Raw genomic sequence first — 19,618 nt, 5'->3', positions numbered from 1 at the left:
TAACACGTATTACTTCTTTAGAGGGGAAAATTATCCCACGCACATATTCTAGGGGCGCTACCATCCAGAGAGTGCACTCTGGGGAAAGGCTCCGCTGGAGATTTGCTCGGTACTTTTGCGGGGACTCCACTGGACCAGCAACTGCCCAGCCCCACCAACCACAGCCGCCTTCATTTCGGGTTGTGAGAAAGGAGATGGAAGGCAAAAGTGAGGAGTCAGAAAGGAGGAGACTGTCACTAGGGGGAGCAACGAGCGAGAGGCGGAAAGCGGTAAAGTCTGCAGCCGGGCTTGGCTGGGCGTGCGGGACGGGGTCCGATGACCCAGCAGACGGGCCAGTCGCCGCCAGGACCCGAGCACCAAGCCCCGGGGCCAGAGGGCCAGGAGTCAGTGGGCCAACAAGTTCCCACCAGCGCCTGTCCCACCCACGCACACCCAATCTCACTTCTCCACAGAAGCCCGGACGCCGAGAACCCAGGAAGGACCCCGGTGATTGGTCCAAATCCCTGTGGGTCCTTGGAGAGGGCCGGGGCCCCACGGGAGAGGAGGCACTTACAGCTGGTAGAGATTGGTGGTCTTCCCCGCGTTGTCCAGTCCCACGATGATCACACTTGTGCTCTGGAGGCATCAGGGGACGGGCAGGGTCACAGCCAAACTCGATTACCGAGGACTGACTGTGTGTCCCACCAGACCTCTCGAGAAGGAGTCAAGGGCTCCCACCGTGCCAGCTGTGCACACACACCCCTAGCGACCACCCCCCCCCAAAGTCTCAGCCCCCAGACACCTGCACCGCCCGGGGAGAGTGGCAGCCAGCGTAGATCTCCACCTGCCCCGCTCCCCGCCTCCATGAAGTGGGTGTCCCCCAGAGTCCGGGGCGCTCCGGGTTTGCCATGAGAAGGGGTTTGGGTGTGAGGGTGGTGGAGGTGGGGGGCAATCCCGAGCACAAAGTCTGCGGAAAGAAGCCGCGGCAGCTTTTAACCCGCGGAAGGAGCCCGCGCCCTGGGGCGCTCGGCGACGGGGCCCGCGAGCAGCCAGTGGAGGAGCGCAGGGCTGAGCAAGGAACATCTAGGGTCCCCCGGCGCACCCACCCTGATAACCCCAGATAGTGGCAGCTCCCGGAGACACAGCGACCAAAACGGTTACTTGAACACTCTTTGTACCCCTTACCCTGATTGCTAAAAATACCCATCAACTTGGTGATCAGCTGTCCCATGGTAGGTTCCGGGTGCGACCAGAGCGGTGTGCTGGGGTCCTGAGGCACCGGGTCAGTCGGGGTGCTGGAGCCCCGCCCCCTGGGGGAGGGTCTGAAGGCTTTGCCTGTGAGGTCACCCAGGCCTGGGAGCCCGGGAATTCCCTGGGACGCAGGCCCCTCTGAGGATGCCATGGCTGTGACTTGATGTGGATCCAGACCCTTAAAGGTGCAAAGAAAGTGGGAGCCAGTCTCCACGACCTCCTCAGCATCAGGAGCAAACTTCAGCATTCTCTGGATGAAGTGCTGCCCCACTGCAAATAGAGTGCACAGAGGACAGGAGGAGGGCACAACTGGATCCCAGTTCTCTCTTCCCTGAGGGTCAGGCCTGAGGCATATATACTGAAGTAAAACTCTAGGTCACCACCAACACCTAGCAGCTGGACAGGCCGGCGGCACTCCCTGATCCTCTCTGAACCAGGGACTATTCCAACCCTCTGCAGATCTAGTTGCCTGTGTCTTGTGCTCCTCTGCAAGTGTGTTTCCTTGAGGAAGGACAAGTTCTCCCCTCCTTCTGCCAGTCCTTTTATGACTGGCAACTTGTAGGAATGAATGAGTGCTGTTTCTACCATTCACTGACAAACTGACTGCTCAGGCACAGCTTGAGACCCTCAAGGATAAGCATCTGAAAACAGGAATGGAGCAAAGAGAGATCTCAGTCAGAGATCCTGTAGAGAGAGCCCAGGTACTAACACAGCTGAGAAGCTGGATCAAGAGAGTCTGGAGACCTTCTACCTTCTGCAACCCTCAATGACCCTGGGTCCATGCTCCCAGAGGGATAGAGAATGGGAAAGCTATCGGGGGAGGGGGTGGGATATGGAGATTGGGCGGTGGGAATTGTGTGGAGTTGTACCCCTCCTACCCTATGGTTTTGTTAATTAATCCTTTCTTAAATAAAAAAATTTTAAAAAATTAAAAAAAAAAAGAGAGTCTGGAGAAAGGGAGGACCAGAGAGCAAGGAAAGGGTGCCTTTTGTCTGTGAATTTCCATCTTTGCTTAAACTGGGGGGAAAAAAAAAGAACAAAAAGAGAAGTGGGTATGCAAACCAACCTCAGGCTGAGGGGTGGTTAGGAGAAATCACACAGGAGAACCAGCTATTTCCATACACTACTGCTGCCCTCCTAGAGCCTTCCACTAAGAAAATAGCCCCTTAACTGGTCTCCCAACTTCTGCCTTCCCCTCCTCACAGTCCTAATAACCATTCTAAAGTACAACTCAGCATGTGCTTCTCCACAGCTCATAAACCTTCAGTGGTTCCATAGTGATCAGTGGATTCAGACCAGTCTCTTTCACCTAACATACAAGAGCCTGCGTGAACAGTCCCACCTGCCTAAGCAGGCTTGTCTCCAATGTTTCGCACCCACTAGTCTGTGTCCACACTTGCCCAGCACTTCGACTTCCTTTCCCTTCCTTTTCCTCATTCTTTCTTTACTTCTTCTTTCTTTCTTTCTCTAAAGGCTCCTTTCCTTTACAGGGGAGAGAATCAGAGCGTCACTTCAGCATATAAGACTCTGGGGATCAAACTTGTGAGCTCACACACAGGTGTCTGGTGCTCTACTCGAGGTGCCACCTCTCTGATGACTCCTTTTCAACTGCGCCTTTTCTTTTTTCTATTTTTTTTTCTATTTTTTAAGATTTTGTTTTAGAATTTATTTATTTATTCATGAGAATGATAGGAGAGAAAGAAAGAACTGGACATCACTCTGGTACATGTGCAGCCTGGGATCAAACTTGGAACTTCACATTTGAGAGTCCAATGCTTTATCCACTGCACCACCTTCCGGACTACTTTTTTTAATATATTTTTTTAATGTTTATTTATTTATTCCCTTTTGTTGCCCTTGTATTACTGTTGTAGTTATTATTGTGTTGATGTCATTGTTGTTGGATAGGACAGAGAGAAATGGAGAGAGGAGGGGAAGACAGAGGGGGGAGAGAAAGATAGACACCTGCAGACCTGCTTCACCACTTGTGAAGCGACGCCCCTGCAGGTGGGGAGCCGGGGGGCTAGAACCGGGATCCTTACGACGGTCCTTGTGCTTCAGGCCACTTGCGCTTAACCTGCTGTGCTACCGCCTGACTCTCCTGGACCACTTTTTAAATGTTATTTGTTCGTGGTCCGGGAGGTGGCGCAGTGGATGAAGCATTGGACTCTCAAGCATGAGATCCTGAGTTCAATCCCTGGCAGCATATGTACCAGAGTGTGATGCCTGGTTCTTTCTCTCTCCTCCTCTCTTTCTCATTAATAAGTAAATAAAATCTTTAAAAAAAGATTATTTGTTCATATTTATTGAAAAAAGACAGAGAAATTGAAAGGGAAGGGGGAGACAGGGAGAGAGAGAGACATTGTAGCACTGCTTCACTGCTTGTGAAACTTTCCTCCTGCAGGTGGGGACCAGGGGCTTGAACCTGGGTCCTTGTGCACTATAACACATGCACTAAACCATGTGCACCTCCACTAAGGCCCTCAACTGTGCTTTTTCTTTAAAAAAAATTTTTTTTAATTTAATGAGAGAACCATGCCATCATTCTGGCATATATGGTACCAGGGATTGAATTTAAGACCTCATGCTTGAGATTCTAAGGCTCTGTCCACTGTACTACCTCCCAGGCCACAAACCTTACTAACAGAGAGAGAAAGAGAGAGAGCAAAAGAGAACAAATCAGGGAGTCGGGCAGTAGCGCAGCAGGTTAAGTGCACGTGGTGCAAAGCACAAGGACCAGAGTAAGGATCCCGGTTCAAGCCCCCAGCTGCCCACCTGCAGAGGAGTTGCTCCACAGGTGGTGAAGCAGGTCTGCAGGTGTCTATCTTTCTCTCCCCCTCTCTGTCTTCCCCTCCTCTCTCCATTTCTCTCTGTCCTATCTAACAATGATGACATCAATAACAACAACAGTAACTATAACAACAATAAAAAAACAACAAGGGCAACAAAAGGGAAAATAAATAAAATATAAAAAAGATAAAATAAAAAAGAAATGGAACCCTTACCGCCACTGATTCCTTGACCTCTAGCCTCACCTGCCCGGCTACCCTCACCACATATATAATATATATGGCCTCTGGGGCTCTGTGAAGGCTGGTCCTGTTAATTCCCTTAGTCCAGGTGTGACCTTGGACATCTCTCTGCCACCTTTGTAAAACTAAGATCTCTTGGAGTTGGTCTGTTGTTAATAACAACAACAACAACAAAACAACAAGGGCAACAAAAGGAAATAAATAAATAAATAAATATTTTTTTAAAAAGAGAGAGAAAGAGAACAAATCAAAGCATCATTTTGGCACATGCAATCTTGGGGATTAGACTCAGGACCTCATGGTTTTAAGTCCAACGCTCTAGCCACTGCACCATCTCCCAGGTCACTCAGCTGTGCTTTAGTTTCCCTATATTCTCCACCTGAATGCCTCTGCCTTCTCAGGGAAGACTTCTGAGACCTTTTAGTTATCCACCATAACAACTATTTATTTATATCTCAGGCTCTTTCCTGGTCAGGGCTAGATAGCATAGTGGTTATGCAAAGAGACTCTTATGCCTGAGGCTCCAAAGTCCCAGGTTCAATCCCCTGCATGACCATAAGCCAGAGCTGAGCAGCGAGTGCTTTGGTAAAAAAAAAAAGAAAAAGGGGAGGTCCGGAAAAAAAAAAAAGAAAAGAAAAGAAAGGAAAAACTTTCATATGTCTGCAGCCAGCAGCCAGATGGGTGGGACTTCTCTACATTGAGCTTATAAACTGGATGTCTGTTTCACAATGAACTAAGTCTTGGGGGTGAGGGGTTCATGTCTTCCCCTATACTTCCCCCCCATTCCCTGCCTGGAACATAGCGCAGATGTGATGCTATTGGATTGAAGTACAGTGAGAGTTTTTTTTTTTTCACCAGAGCACTGTTCAGCTCTGGTTTATGGTGGTGCCGGGGACTGAACATGAGACCTTGGAGCTTCAAGCATGAAAGTCATTTGCGTACCATTGGGCTGTCTCCCCAGCAGGGAGTTGAGTTACACAGTCTGAGAAATGGTGTTTGGAGTATTAAAAATAAATAGGGGACCAGGTGGTGGTGTACCTGGTTGAACGCACATGTTACAATGCACAAGGACCAAGGTTCAAGCTCAGTCCCCACCTGTAGGGGGAAAGCTTCACAAGTGGTGAAGAAGGGATGCAGGTGTGTCTGTCTCTCACCCTCTCTATCCCTCCATTCCCTCTCGATTTCTGACAGTCTCTATCCAATAAATAAATAAAGATAATAAAAAATAAAACAAAATAAATAAATAAGCGACTGAGCAATGCCACCTCCATTGAGAGCACATTACCATGCTCAAGGACCAGGGTTCAAGCCTCCAGTTCCCACCCACAGAGGGGAAGCCTTGCACATGGTAAAACAGTGTTGCAAGTGTCTCTTTCTCTCTTTCTATCTCCCCTTTCCCTCTCAATTTCTCTGTCTTTATAAAAACAAACAAATAAATAAATGAAGTGTAAGCACAAGTTGCAGAACGCTGAGGAAGGCTGGAAAGTCTGCAGAGAAATGAGGGAAAACACACTAATTTCACAGTTTCATCCCACCCAGCTTGGTACCCAGAGTTAGAAAAAGGGACGATTGAGGATGGGGGTATAGCATAATGGTTATGCAAAGAGACTTTCATGCCTGAGGCTCTCAAGTCCCAGGTTCAACCCCACACACCATAAGCCAGAGCTGAACAGTGCTCTGGTTAAAAAAAAGGGGGGGGGGCGGGTGGTGGTGCACCTGGTTGAGCGACATCTTACAGTGTGAAAGGACCCGGGTTCCAGCCCCTGACCCCCACCTGCAGGGGGAAAGCTTTGCTAGTGGTTCTTCTTCTTCTAGCGTTTGCCCTTCTTCCATAGCCAGTCAACAGCATCAGGTTGAGCCTGATGTAAAGTTTCGAGACCTCCTTTGAATCTGGAGAGGTGGCAGTCGTTGACTATGTGGGTCATAGTCTGTCTGGAGCCGCAGGGGCAGTTCGGGTCGTCTCTGGCTCCCCAGCGATGGAACATAGCGGAGCACCGGCCATGGCCTGTTCGATAGCGATTGAGGAGGGCCCAATCATAACGTGCTAGGTCAAAGCCGGGTTGACGCTTGCAGGGGTCTGTGATGAGGTGTTTGTTCTTGACCTCAGCTGACTGCCAGCTCTGTTTCCAAGAGACTGGAACAGAGAAGTTCAGTGTAGGCGTAGGGGACCAGATTGGGTGACGAGACGTCAAGCGTTGGACAGGGTGGGCGAAGATATCCGCATATATTGGCAGGTCCGGTCGAGCGTAGACGTGGGAAATGAACTTAGATGATGCCGCATCCCGACGAATATCTGGCGGGGCGATGTTGCTAAGAACTGGCAGCCATGGAACCGGGGTGGAACGGATGGTTCCAGAAATTATCCTCATGGAGGAATATAATTTGGAATCGACCAAGTGGACATGGGGGCTACGGAACCATCCTGGGGCACAGTATTCTGCAGTGGAATAGCATAATGCAAGAGATGATGATCGTAGTGTGGAAGCGCTCGCGCCCCATGAGGAGCTGGCCAGTCTTGCAATGATGTTATTCCTCGCGCCCACCTTTGCTGCAGTTTTTATGAGATGTTCGTGAAATGACAGAGTGCGATCGAGAGTAACGCCAAGATAGACTGGCTGGGCTTCATGCCGGATTCTCGTATCGCCAAGCTGCACATTAAGCTCATGCGAGGCCGAGGCATGGTGTAGATGGAAAACAGATGATACCGTTTTTGCAGTGCTAGGGATTAGTCGCCATTTTTTACAGTAATCAGATATCAGAGACATGTCTTTCGTGAGTGTTTCCTCGAGGATGTCGAACTTTGATGCCTGAGTTGCACAGCGGATGTCATCGGCGTAGATGAACTTCCTTGAAGAAGTTTCTGGGAGGTCATTGATGTAAATATTAAATAGCATAGGAGCCAGAACAGAGCTAGTGGTAAAGCAGGGTGGCAGGTGTCTATCTCCCTCCTTCCCTCTCAATTTCTGACTGTTTCTATCCAATAAAGATAATAAAAAAAAATTTTTTTTAAGTCAGAAAGAAGGACCAATTGATTACTAGAGGCCAACTGTGCTGATTCTACCTCAGCTTTAGAAAATAAGGGGTAGCCTACAGCCAATTAAGCTGACAGTGGCGCCCCCTGTGCAGTGGCTGCAAACAGCAGCCTCCTGGGTAGTGTTTGCAGCCTGTTGCTTGTATAGGCTGCCCTAAGGGACCCTGGAGACAGCCCTTCCTACTCTGTTCATTTTATGCCTGACCTCCTGCTGTCCCTAACTTTAGGCTCCAGACAGGGATGTGAGGTGCTTTTGGGAAGCCCCGGGGCACCGTGGCCAGTGTCCACATTGGCCAGGTCATCATGTCCATCTGCAACAAGCTGCAGAACAAAGAGCATGTGATCGAGGCCCTGCGCAGGGCCAAGTTCAAATTCCCTGGATGCCAGAAGATCCACATCTCCAAGAAGTGGGGCTTCACCAAGTTTAACACAGATGAATATGAAGACATGGTGGCTGAAAAGTGCCTCATCCCAGACAGCTGTGGAGTCAGATACATCCCCAACCACGTCCCCCTGGACAAGTGGCAGGCCCTGCACTCCTGAGAGCCTCAGAGGTGTCCCTTAATCAATTACAATAATTCAAGATCCTGCTTTAAAAAAAAAAAAAGAAAGAAGGGGTAGGGAGACAAAGGGGTGTCAGGGGAATCAGCAATGCTTTAAGCATGTTTACCATCTGTTTGGGGCAGGGGTCGGGGGAGCAGTGTGGGGGAAAGGAACCTCTTAGTGATGGGGGTGGGGAGCAGGATACACTAATTGCAGAATTGAAAGTGCCATTCTGCTGGCTGGAGCACATGTGGTAAACAGACAAGAAAGAGCATGAGCAGCTTCCATTTGTGAGCAGCCCTGTGTCTTTTATTTATTTTTAAAAGAATTTATTTATGAGAAGAATAGGAGGAGAGAAAGAACCAGACATCACTCTGGTACATGTGCTGCCGGGGATCGAACTCAGGACCTCATGGTTGAGAATCCAATGCTTTATCCATTGTGCCACCTCCCGGACCACATATTTATTATTATTATTATTTTTTAACCAAAGCATAGTGCTCAGCTCTGGCTAATGGTGGTGCAGGGGATTGAACCAGAGACTCCAGAGCCTCAGGCATGAGAATCTGTTTGTGTAACCATTATGCTACCTACCCCTGCCTGCAGCCTTAGGGGCACTCATTCATTTATTCATTCATTTGGCAAAGATGAGCCAGCAGCTAGAAAACATACCAAGGAGCTAAAACAGTAAACTCAGACTAGATCTTACAGAACTTATAGTCTGGTGGGAGAGACAAACATATATGCCAAAACACAAACAACCCTAGGAGATAGGGGTGGATGTGGGGATTATTGGGGGCTAAGACAAGACTTTTCCCCAGGATACCGCACTGGAACATATACCCTTACTCCCAGATTATGGTGACCCTAACTCAGCTCACTTTATTTTTATTATTATTTTTTTTAACCAGAGCACTCACTGTTCAGCTCTGGCTTATGGTGGTGCGGGGGACTGAACCTGGGACTTCGGAGCCTCAGGTATGAGAGTCTGTTTGCATAACCATTATGCTATCTACCCTTCACCCTATTTTCTGAAATATTTTATTTTAGTGAGATATTCAGAAAGAGGCCAAGAGACACAGAGACATGCTAGAGTACTGCTCAGCTCTGGTTTATGGTGGTGCTAGGGGTTAAACCTGGGATCTCAAGAGCCTCAGGGATGAAAACTTTTATTTTATACTCTCTGGGATTCCACTGCTCTAAGATTTTTTCAGACTAAAAGAGAGAGACATCCCTAGTGCCAATGAACTCCTATGTGGGGACTCACACTTCGGTTACATGCATGCCAAGTAGGTACCCTCCCAGGGGAGCTATCTTACCTTCACTTTTTTTTTTCTCCCTCTGGGGCTTGGTGCCTACAGTATGTATGCACTGCTCCTAGTGGCTATTTTTTTAGATTTTTGTTGTTATTGGATTTGACAGAGAGAAATTGAGGGGGAGGGGGTTGGGCAGGGGGGAGAGAAAGCTTGTGAAGGGACACCACCTGCAGGTGGGGAGCCCAGGTCTTGAACTGGGATCCTTGCACAGGCCCCTATGCTTCGTACTATGTGCTTAACCCAGTGCACCACTGCCAGGCCCCCACCTTTACAGTGTTGGAAACCTTCAGCCACACTTTGCACTGAGACCTCTCCAAGCTCAGCTCACTCTGTAGCAAATCCTATTGCCTAAACAGAAGCAGATAGTCAGAGATGAGAGGTCTAACTAGGCAGCAAGAGTCCCCAGCACCTCAGTCCTCAAGTCCCTCAGGTGGTTCTAGTAGTAGCACTAGTCTCTCTAACCCTAGTCCCAGCCAACTTCAGAGTCCTTGAAGCCTCACATGTTGACAACCACCAAGGTGCTGACAGGGTATCAGTTGAGGGCTTGTGGTTACTGAAAGACAAGAATCTTCATTTCTCAGTAACTCCAAACCACTAAGAAGTGCCCCTGTCTGCAAGTTCTGGGCAGATGCACAGGCAGAAGATACATGAGTAAGAGACAGAAATATGCTCAACACCTGTTGCTTCCTTCCCAGCTCTCGTGCCACCCACCCCCCACTTCAGATGAAGTGCAGAGGGTCAGGAGGAGGGAACTCTGTGGACAGATGAATAAGCAGTGAACTTGGAAGTCACAGGCACCAGAGAAACTGAAGTCCAAAGATCTTTGTTCAAGTTCTTGCTCCATGGCTATTTAACTGAACAATTTATTTGCCCTGAGTTTTGTCAACCGAAATGGATAATCCCTGCCTTTGATTCCAAGTATCAGGCTCCAGCTCCAACTGAAGCTTTCTGAATAACATCAGAACTATTTTTTTAAAATTTTTTTTTGCCTCCAGGGTTATCACTGTGCTCAGGTGCCTGCCCTATGAATCCATGGCTTCGGGAGGCTGTTTTTTTCCCTTTTGTTGCCCTTGTTATCATTGTTGTTTTTGGATAGAACAGAGAGAAATGGAGAAGGGGAAAGTAGAGGGGGAGAGAAAGATAGATACCTGCAGACCAGCTTCACCACTTGTGAAGTGACCCTCCTGTAGGTGGAGAGCCAAGGCTCGAACAGGGGTCCTTCGGCCAGTTCTCACGCTTCGTGCCATAGAACTAGTCTTATGCTCTCTCCACTTGGTCCAAAGGTAGTCATATGTGTATGTGTATTTCTGCCTCTAAACCAGTGTTTTCACCTGCTTCATGATGGGGAAAATCACCACCCACAGCTGCTTGACACCTCCCTCTCTCCAACGGTTACCTCCCCATGTCCTCTAAAAGCTCTTGATTGTAACTGCTAGATGTTTCTGGTAGTCACCACCTCCTTTCCCACTCCACTGTCACTCAAAACCACCCTCCTCCTTTCCCACCTTGAATGTGGCAGCTGTTTCTATGCCAGGCACTCCCACCTACGCCACAAATTGTAACCAAGGCAATCTTGCCTTTGCCACTTGCAAGACTTCTGTACGTCAGCTATTGGAACAAAGCTCAATGTGACTCAAGGCCCACCATGTCCTGCTCCTGAGGACTCCTTCCTGGCCACTGCCTTGAAAGCTCTCTTGACTAGCACAGTGCCAAGAACATGTCAGGTGTGTCGCCTGCTTCCTTTCCCCTGAACTCTTGCCCCACTTCTCTGCCCAGACTGATGCCTTTTCTAGGTCCCATTCAAGCCTCACCTCCTCCAGGAAGCTTCCCAGTTTAAGAGTGACTTGTCTTCCAGGTTCTCACAGCTCTCAGTTTCCCGTATCAGAGTCCACTAAGCTGCCTGAACTAGTTGCGACCCCCGTTACACCTGTGTATGGTACATAGTAGGTGCTCAGTAAATGTTTGCTGAATGAACAGATATGGGAATGGATAATCAGTTGCATTGAAGGTGAAAAAATCACTGGAGGGTTTTAGTCCAGCAGTACTGCTTTGCCTAGGGATTTCAGGCCAGTCTCAACTTGTGGGTTTGCCCAGTTCCTCTTTCTTTTGGGCTGCTAAACTCTTTTATGGAGAATGTGAAAGTAGGGTGGGTAGATAGCATAATGGTTATGCAAACAGACTGTCATGCCAGAGGTCCCAAAGTCCAGGGTTCAACCCCCCCGCACTATCATAAACCAGAGCTGATCAGTGCTCTGGTCAAAAAAAAAAAAAAAAAAAAAAGGAGTGGGTGGCAGTGGAGCAGGTTAAGCACATGTGGTGCAAAGCGCAAGGACCTGCAGTACGATCCCAGTTCAAGCCCCAGCTCCCCATATGCAGGGGAGTTGCTTCACAAAAGGTGAAGTAGGTCTGTCTGCAGGTGTCTTTCTCTCCCCCCTTTGTCTTCCCCTCCTTTCTCCATTTCTCTCTGTCCTATCCAACAACGATGACATCAATAACAACAGCTACAACAAAACTAGGGCAACAGAAGGGAATAAAGAAATCTAAAAAAAAAAAAAAATGTGAAAGTCTGTCTGTTGCCATCTACACACATAAACACTCCAGTAAAGGACTTCAGGAGAGTGGAGAAATGGTTTCTGAGCACTGTGTGAGGCAGGTTACAGGTGATAACAGTAACTGTCAGAAATCCACATCCTGGCAACTGATTTGGGCAGGAAATAGTCACCTATGAACTTTTTTTTTTTTTTTTCCAGAACAGTGTTCAGCCATGGTGTCGGGGACTGAACCTGGGACCTCAGAGTCCCAGAGTATGAAAGCACCTGCTGACCTTTCTTCCTTTCTCTCAGGTCGAGGCTGGGTGAGTCCCTGGTTTTCCACTTCTCCTTCCAGGCTGACATCTCTCCTCTGCCCTATCTGGGGCTTGGGTGGGTAGCTGTGGGGGCCTCCATGGAGGGAACTGGAAGCTCAGCCTCTTGCTCCTGAGGTGCATGGGAACAGCCGAGTCCACAGGAGCAGTAAACAACTCTGTACCACGGGTCTGAATCTCACCCACTTGCTCACAGCCACACAACACTTCGATCCCCTACCTTCCTCCCACCAAGCTTCCCATTTTTTCCCGACTCCACACACGGGGAGATGGGCAAGGCCTGGGGGTTGGGGCAGAATGGGGAGCCTGTTTGTTGTCAGGCTTCAGCATGCATCACCTCTCCAATTGAGTAAACAACTCACTTCTGCATACTCCCTGAAGCTCCCACATGCCTCAGTGGGCACCCCTGTGACAGGACAAAGAAGCAGGCTCAGGAGGCGGACCAAAGGACAGGACGGCGGTTTTATATGTGGCAAAATACTTCTAGGGCTGTACGGACGAACAGATAGACAGAGCACAGGACACCAACAGAAAAGGGATAAAGATTGGGCAGTGGTGTCATCTAACCAGTAAGTGGAAGCTGCACCCCGCCCCCCAGGTGAGGGGTGGGTCAACATTGGCACAGGAGGTGGCGAGACAGGCATGAGGTGCCCATCCCTGAGGTGGGCAGCCGGGCAGGGCCCAGTCCTCGTTGGCACAGTTGGCTCTCTCTGGCCCAGCTGGGATGCTGGGGAGGGCAGGGCTGCTGGGCTATAGGGGGCTAGGCAAAGGGACACCAGAGGGCAGGAGGACCAAGGCCACCCCTGGGGGAAGTGGACATAGGTAAAGGACAGGATCACAAGAGGCAAATACAGAGTAGCAGCAGCAGCAGCCAAGCCCCCCCCCCCCCCCCCCAGGAGAGACCCAAGGTCCCGAGGCACACACCCCACCCCTCCAGACAGTGACCACCTCTTGGGCACTAGCCCACAGGGCCTCTCCCCTGGGATCTCAGGGTGAGAGGAAGCAGTTTTTTTTGGTTTCAAAATGAGGTGGACCGTAATGTTCCATGGGTCCCATACCCAGGTGACAAAAGATGGGGGGGGGGGCTCAAACACAGAGGGGCCCCCTCTTCTGATGGCAGCAAGCAAGGGATGTTGTAGGCAAAGCTCATTCCTGGGGGAGGCTGAGGCATGGAAGCGGTGGGTGGTGGGTAGCAGCATGTCAGGGTGCCCATTCCTCAGAATCCAAGGTCCAGGGTAGACACACCCTTCCCCAACACAAGCTCCTCAGAGGGCTTCCATACTGTACTTTCCACCCATCTGACAATGCTGCCAGGAAGCTGGCGGGAGGGGGAGAGGCATGGTGAAGGCCCCCGGATGTGGAGTTCAGGAAAAAGCCCTCACGTGAAAGATGCTGTAGTCTCTTTCTCTAGAAAAAGCTTCTTACTCTTCCCAAATTACTCCAGGTTGGGGGTGGGGAAGGGGGTCACCCCACTTAGGACCCTCATTTAGAGTGCGGAGTAAAAAGAGTTAAGGAAGTGCACCTTTTCTCTGGGAGAGAGCCCCCTGAGGTGGGGGAAAGGAGGACACTGCAGATAAGTGGGCACCCCCACCCCCCTATTCATCCACAGCAGGTAGGTAAAAACCTATAGCTGGGATTTGAAGGACTCCCAGGAGCTGGGATCCTACCAGGAAAGAAACCCCAAACATTTGAGCAAAGGCATCTGAAAGGAGAACAGTGCCCCCTGGAGGCAAGCCACGTCCAAGGAGGTGAGTCCCTCTGGCCCTTCCCGCCGCCCTTGCCCTTCCCCTCCCTTCCCGGTGGGCTGGAGTCCTTTCTCCCACGCAGTGACCCCAGCTCTCAGCGGATGTAGACACCTCGCCCCCAGCCCTCCAGCTCATTCTTGTTGCGCCCCAGAACTGGTCCCCCACCCTCTGCGCAGTAGCGGGCCTTATTCCGGCCACGGTTCCGGTTGTCAGTGAGCTCCTCTTCATAGTCTTCTTCATCCTCCCAGGATCCCTGCCGGGCTGGTGGGGTGCTGCCCCCTGCAGGGTCTCCAAGCCCCGGCCCCTCTGAGGGGTCAGTCTCCATGTCCACACACGAGTCTCCCAGCTCCGTGTAGGCAGAGTTTCGGTTGCCAGGGGTGTCAGCATCAAACGTGTCTTGGCGGGACAGTGCCCGCAGGGTGCCTGCCCGGCCTGGTGGGTGGCCGCTGGGGTAAAGGCCTGGGGACTGGCCCAGTTCCCCCGGGTACTCGTGCACACTGGCGTGCTCCCCGGTGGCCCGTTCCAGCGACTGGTCCCCGGAAGCAAGGTAGGGTCCCTGGTTAGCAGACAGATGGCACACACCATGCAGATCAGGCAGGGGTGAGAGAAACACAACAAAGCAAGGCAGGTTAGTGACAGCACTGAGACACCCAGCCTGGCTGAGCGAGGAGGCTGCTGGCTTCAGGGGACAGGCAGCCCGGCAAATAGCTCTAGACCCAGCCAGAGGACAGACCCCAAGACCTTTGCTTCTCTGTGGGGATGGGGCACTCAGCCTTCCTAAGGCATGAGGAGGTGTGAGCTCTCCTGGTAACTATGGTTACTATGGCCCCTGAGCAGTTAGTCATCACTTCCTGCATGTCATTAACTCTGTCTTGGGGTACATCACCATTAACAGCTCATTAGTACTGTCACTCATTAGTGGTTGACTGGGTTAGTCACTGAAGCTTCCCAAATATACTGAAGGGGTGATTTCAACTTGATCTTCCCCTTTCAAACCAGACCCTCATCTCAATCTTCTCCCTAGTTCCTAGTTAGAAAAGAGCCTGTATGGTTGATGGCATACCTCCTCTTACCCCCGCCCCTCTGCCCCAAGAATAGACTCAAAGCAGCAGGCTGGGCGGGGGAAGCTAATGTGTCTACCCTCCCTGAGATAGCAGGTGGCCCAAGGTCTTCACCACCGGCTGCCACGTGAAGGGGAACAGCCGCTGCTACCAGAGGCTGCAGGTGGGGTGCAATGAGACCTGAGCTAGAACTGGCTAGCTCCCATTCTCCTGTCAAGCAGGTGGCCCTGAGTGACTCCCCCCTCTGAAGACAGTGTGACAGAGGGGGCCAGACAAAAAACAGCAGTGTCCTAACTGCCCCCAAGAGGCCTGGGGTGGGGTGGGCAGTGCACAGAAGTGCTTCACGAGTCTCTCTGACACTGAAGTGGCAACAGGAAGTAAGTGAAGTCACTTGCTCTCTCTCTAAATGGAGCAAGAATGTCTTATCTATATGCCAGGTTCCCACAGAAGATTCAGTGAGCAAATGGGATCTGTTGTAGAGAACAAATATCAAAAGTAATGAGGGCCAGGTGGTGGCATACCTAGTTGAGTGTGCATGGTAATATGTGCAAGGACCTGGGTTCAAGCCCCCAGTCCCCACCTGCAGGGGGAAAGCACAGTGAAGCAGTGCTGCAGGTGTCCTTCTCCTTCCTTCTCTATCTCCCTCTCTCTGTCTCTATCCAATAAATAAATACAATATTGAAAAGAAATAAAAGTAGCAATTGTGGAATGTACATGGCTTTTCTTCAGGCTCTAATCCAGAGCCAGATAATAGTGGCATGATCTTAGAGATGGTTCCCCAGAGAGTCAAGGTGAGGCACCCAGAGGAGAACCTTTACAGGAATCTGTTTAATGGGGAGAAGGCTGGAAAGTAAGGCATCAATGCAAAAGATGTTGCATTCTGAGTCCCTTCTGAGAGAAGGGCTCTCAGAGACGGCAGTCCCTGGGCTTAGTGGCCCCTACTCTGTGGGACTCTGGGCCTGAGGGCCTTCTATTCTGTTGCATCTCAAGTCCATATGAAGTCCAGTAATCAGTCTGTGGGTTTTCCTGCTAGCTTCTTGTCTTATTAGCCCCCCGATTAGACTTCATCTCCAAAAGCCCACCAGGCAGCAGTCCAGGGTGGCACCGGTCAAAGTCAACCCCACCAAAAACCACAGACACCAGAAGCTGCAGCTCACCACAATTTTTTACAAAATAGAAGTTCTTCCCTTTCATTCCCCATGTTCCCTGTACTCCAGCTCTGAGCCTGGGCAGGGTACCTACATGGAGTGCTCCTACTGCTGGGGCACTGCCTTATCCCGCTGTGAGGCCTCCAGCCCTCCCCAGAAGCTGAGATTTCTCCTGAGGGAGGTGAGCACCTGTACCTGGAGGTTGGAGACAGGGGCAGGACTAGCAGACAAGGCGGCAGAGGCCATGGTACGGTTCAGTAGCGGATTAGGTGGGGTGCTGCTGGGCGGATGTGTAGCCTTCCAATAGGCTTCTAAGTACTCCGCCAAGTGCTCACAGGCATCTTCCAACTGGTTTTCATCCAGGATGATGTCAAACATTTCCTGTGGAGGTGGGGTTAGGGGTGGGGTTGGGGTGAGCCAAGCTTGACCAAAGGGATGCGGGTGTGGCCTAGGTGTGGTGGGTGGAGTCAAGGGATTGAAGGACAAAGTTAAAAAAGATATGACCACTGGATAACCAGGAAGAGAAGAACTCAGGGCCAAGAGGAGGCTCAAGGGGGAGCCTGACCATGCCTCAGGCCTTGTGTTCAATCCCTGGTGCCATAAAACAGCATTAAAGAAGGTGCAAAGGGAACTCTTTGGGTAGTGGAAGGATAATTTGGTATCTCTTCTTCCCTCAGCCTCACTCACTCAGGGCATCTCTCAAAAATAATAATAATCTCCCTAATATTTCCTCTCCACTTTTCCAAGCTTTGGGTCCATGATTGCTCAACAATTTGTTTGGCTTTGTATGTTAACTCTCTTTTCAGTCACCAGGTTCCAGGTGTCATCAGGATGCCGGCCAGACTTCCCTGGATTGAAGACCCCACCAATGTGTCCTGGAGCTCAGCTTCCCCAGAGACCCACCCTACTAGGGAAAGAGAGAGGCAGACTGGGAGTATGGACCGACCAGTCAACGCCCATGTTCAGCGGGGAAGCAATTACAGAAGCCAGACCTTCTACCTTCTGCAACCCACAATGACCCTGGGTCCATGCTCCCAGAGGGATAGAGAATGGGAAAGCTATCGGGGGAGGGGGTGGGATATGGAGATTGGGCGGTGGGAATTGTGTGGGGTTGTACCCCTCCTACCCTTTGGTTTTGTTAATTAATCCTTTCTTAAATAAAAATAAAATAAAAATAATAATAATAATAATAATAATAATAATAATAATTGGGGTGAGAGGTAGCATTACACATGCAATAGGCCTTGGGAGAAAGAAAGAAAGATTAGTTGGCACCCAGAGAGTTCAACTCCATCTCCTGACCCAGGATTTGACTCCCCAGAGAAGTGACATTGAATCCTGTCTGATGCTCTTTCCCCAGAAGGTCAGTCTACACCCACGGATCTGACCCAGGTGTCTCTTGTTGCTGTCTGCCAGAGGAAATTGGGTGTCCCCAAATGCTCTTCCACCTGCCCCCTCCCTTCCCCAGGGTCTACACACTCACGGGGGGACACTGCGCCAGCTTCTCCGAGGCAGCTATCTGGACATTGAGGTGTTTGGACTGAGACTTTCCTCGAGACTTGATGAGTCTCTGAAGAACCTGGGTTGGAGGGGAGAAAAAGAAGTAGAGGGGCGGGAGTCGGGCTGTAGCGCAGCAGGTTAAGCACAGGTGGCGCAAAGCACAAGGACCGGCATAAGGATCCCGGTTCGAACCCCGGCTCCCCACCTGCCCGGGAGTCGCTTCACAGGCGGTGAAGCGGGTCTGCAGGTGTCTATCTTTCTCTCCCCCTCTCTGTCTTCCCTTCCTCTCTCCATTTCTCTCTGTCCTATCCAACAACAACAACAACAATAATAATTACAACAATAAAACAACAAGGGCAACAAAAGGGAATAAATAAAAATAAATATTAAAAAAAAATTTTTTTAAAAAGAAGTAGAGGGGCTTCCCAGTGCCCCAGATGAGAGAGGCAGCTGGTGAAAAGAGGCAGCATGGGACTGGGGTATGTCTGATGACCCTTAGCCCTGGCACCTCTTCAGAAATGGCCTCACATCCTCCACAATGCTTGCTTTCTCTCCTAGGACTCCTGGTAGGCTCTCCTGGAAAGTTCTATCAGTAGCTGGATGAAGGGCAGTGATTTTCCCTCCTGTTTTCTCTGATCTTATTTTTATTTTTTTAACTTTATTTATTTATTGGATAGAGACAGCCAGAAATCAAGAGGAAGAGGGAAATAGGGAGAAAGACAGAGAGACACCTGCAGCCCTGCTTCACTACTTGTGAAGCTTTCTTCCTGCAGGTGGGGAGCAGGGACCTGAACCTGGGTCCTTGCGCACTGTAATGTGAGCACTTAACCAGATGCGCCACTGCCTGGCCCCTTTCTGTGATTTTTACATGGGCAGTTCCCATAGTCTTGACGATAATTCCATTAGTACCTACTATTTTTGTTTGTTTTGTTTTGTTCTTATCTCTAGGAATTCACCAATCTGGACTGATTTTTTTCAGACAAGATAGAAAGAGAGAAAGAAACCACAGCACTGAGCTTCCTGTAATACTTTGATGGGGACCTACCTGGCTTGAACCTAGGTCACACACATGATAAAGCAGTGCACTATCCAAGTGAGTTATTTTGCCAGTCCATCATCTTCATATGAATCTTAATAATAATGCTGGTGGGAGTCAAGTGGTAGCGCAGCAGGTTAAGCACATGTGTTGGTGCAAAGCTCAAGAACTGGTGGCGTCAGGATTCCGGTTTGAGCCCCTGGTTTCCCACCTGCAGGGGAGTCGCCTCACAGGTGGTGAAGCAGGTCTGCAGGTGTCTATCTTTCTCTCCCCCTCTCTGTCTTCCCCATCTCTCTCCATTTCTCTCTGTCCTATCCAATGACAATATCAATAACAATAATAACTACAACAACAATAAAAAACAAGGGCAACAAAAAGGGAAAAATAAATATAATTAAAAAAATAATGATAATGGTGATGAATATGAAGATTGCTTATCTGATTGGGCAACACACTCTATCATGCACAAGGCTAAGATTTGAGCCCCAGTGCTACACGGGATTGCCACAACATCAAGGAAAGCTCTAAACTCAGGTTGGAGAGACAGCATAATGGTTGTACAAAAGACTGTCATGCCTGAGGCTCCGAGGTCCCAGGTTCAATCTCCAGCACCACCATAAGCCAGAGTTGAGCAGTGCTCTGGTCAGTATCTCTCTCTCTCTTTTGTTCATTAAGAACAATAAGTTTTTTAAAAGGAAAAGAAAGCTCTATACTCTCATGCTGAGATGTCTCTCCCATATTATCTGAAATAAGTCAGCCTAGAAGCAGTGAGATCACACATATAGGAGGTCCCAAAAATAAATACTGTAAAAAAAAAAAAAAAAAAACCTGATAAAGAGGGGCCAGGTGGTGGTGCCCCTGGCTGAGCGCACATGTCACAAAGCACACGGACCCAGGTTTGAGCCCCCGCTCCCCACATGCAGGGGGAAAGCTTCACGAGTGGTAAAGCAGTGCTGCAGGTGTGTTTTTTTCTTCCTATCTATCTCCCCCCTCCCATCTTGATTTTTGGCTGTCTCTATCCAATAAATAAAGATAATTAAAGAAGTGATGATGAGATCCAGGGAAATAGCATAATGGCTATGCAAAAAGACATTCATACTTGAGGCTCTGAAA

At 49.8% G+C, this 19,618-nt stretch overlaps 3 protein-coding genes and 1 pseudogene across 6 annotated transcripts in view; 2 read left to right on the top strand and 2 right to left on the bottom strand.

Annotated features, from left to right (window-relative positions):
• The window catches only part of ARL5C (ADP ribosylation factor like GTPase 5C), a 6,475-nt gene extending 5,045 nt beyond the window's left edge, over nt 1–1,430 (bottom strand). The window contains exons 1-3 of the mRNA XM_060204891.1: nt 1,158–1,430; nt 554–607; nt 160–236 (exon numbers count right to left, since the gene is read on the bottom strand). Of these exons, the coding sequence (XP_060060874.1) occupies nt 160–236; nt 554–607; nt 1,158–1,381 (355 nt within the window). The 5' untranslated portion in view covers nt 1,382–1,430. The remainder of the gene's footprint in view (nt 1–159; nt 237–553; nt 608–1,157) is intronic.
• A 5,919-nt stretch (nt 1,431–7,349) lies between these two features.
• LOC132542289 (small nucleolar RNA SNORA70) lies at nt 7,350–7,469 on the top strand (annotated as a pseudogene).
• A 55-nt stretch (nt 7,470–7,524) lies between these two features.
• On the top strand, nt 7,525–7,852 carry LOC103120509 (ribosomal protein uL16-like). The gene has a single exon (XM_007530931.3). It carries the CDS (start codon nt 7,597–7,599, stop codon nt 7,834–7,836), a length of 240 nt encoding a protein of 79 aa, XP_007530993.1. The 5' UTR covers nt 7,525–7,596; the 3' UTR covers nt 7,837–7,852.
• Nucleotides 7,853–12,458: 4,606 nt separating this feature from the next.
• CACNB1 (calcium voltage-gated channel auxiliary subunit beta 1) overlaps nt 12,459–19,618 on the bottom strand; it is a 32,295-nt gene continuing 25,135 nt past the window's right edge. For 3 of the 4 annotated variants that reach the window (XM_007530932.3, XM_060203585.1, XM_060203586.1), the window contains 3 exons: nt 17,453–17,548; nt 16,165–16,350; nt 12,459–14,316 (listed from right to left, as the gene is read on the bottom strand). In XM_007530932.3, coding sequence (XP_007530994.1) covers nt 13,855–14,316; nt 16,165–16,350; nt 17,453–17,548 — 744 coding nt within the window. In that variant the 3' untranslated portion in view covers nt 12,459–13,854. Of the gene's footprint in view, nt 14,317–15,630; nt 16,351–17,452; nt 17,549–19,618 lie in introns of those variants that run through there. The other variant, XM_016191625.2, reaches the window with a different exon arrangement.

Source organism: Erinaceus europaeus, chromosome 12 (assembly GCF_950295315.1).
Source record: "Erinaceus europaeus chromosome 12, mEriEur2.1, whole genome shotgun sequence".
NCBI classification, from domain to species: Eukaryota; Metazoa; Chordata; class Mammalia; order Eulipotyphla; family Erinaceidae; genus Erinaceus; species Erinaceus europaeus.
The sequence above is the reverse complement of the archived record's forward strand: the minus strand, read 5'-3'. Positions and strand labels throughout refer to the sequence as shown.

Excerpts from the sequence above, each read along its gene's own strand:
- LOC103120509 (XM_007530931.3), top strand. The coding sequence starts at position 7,597 with ATGTCCATCTGCAACAAGCTGCAGAACAAAGAGCATGTGATCGAGGCC.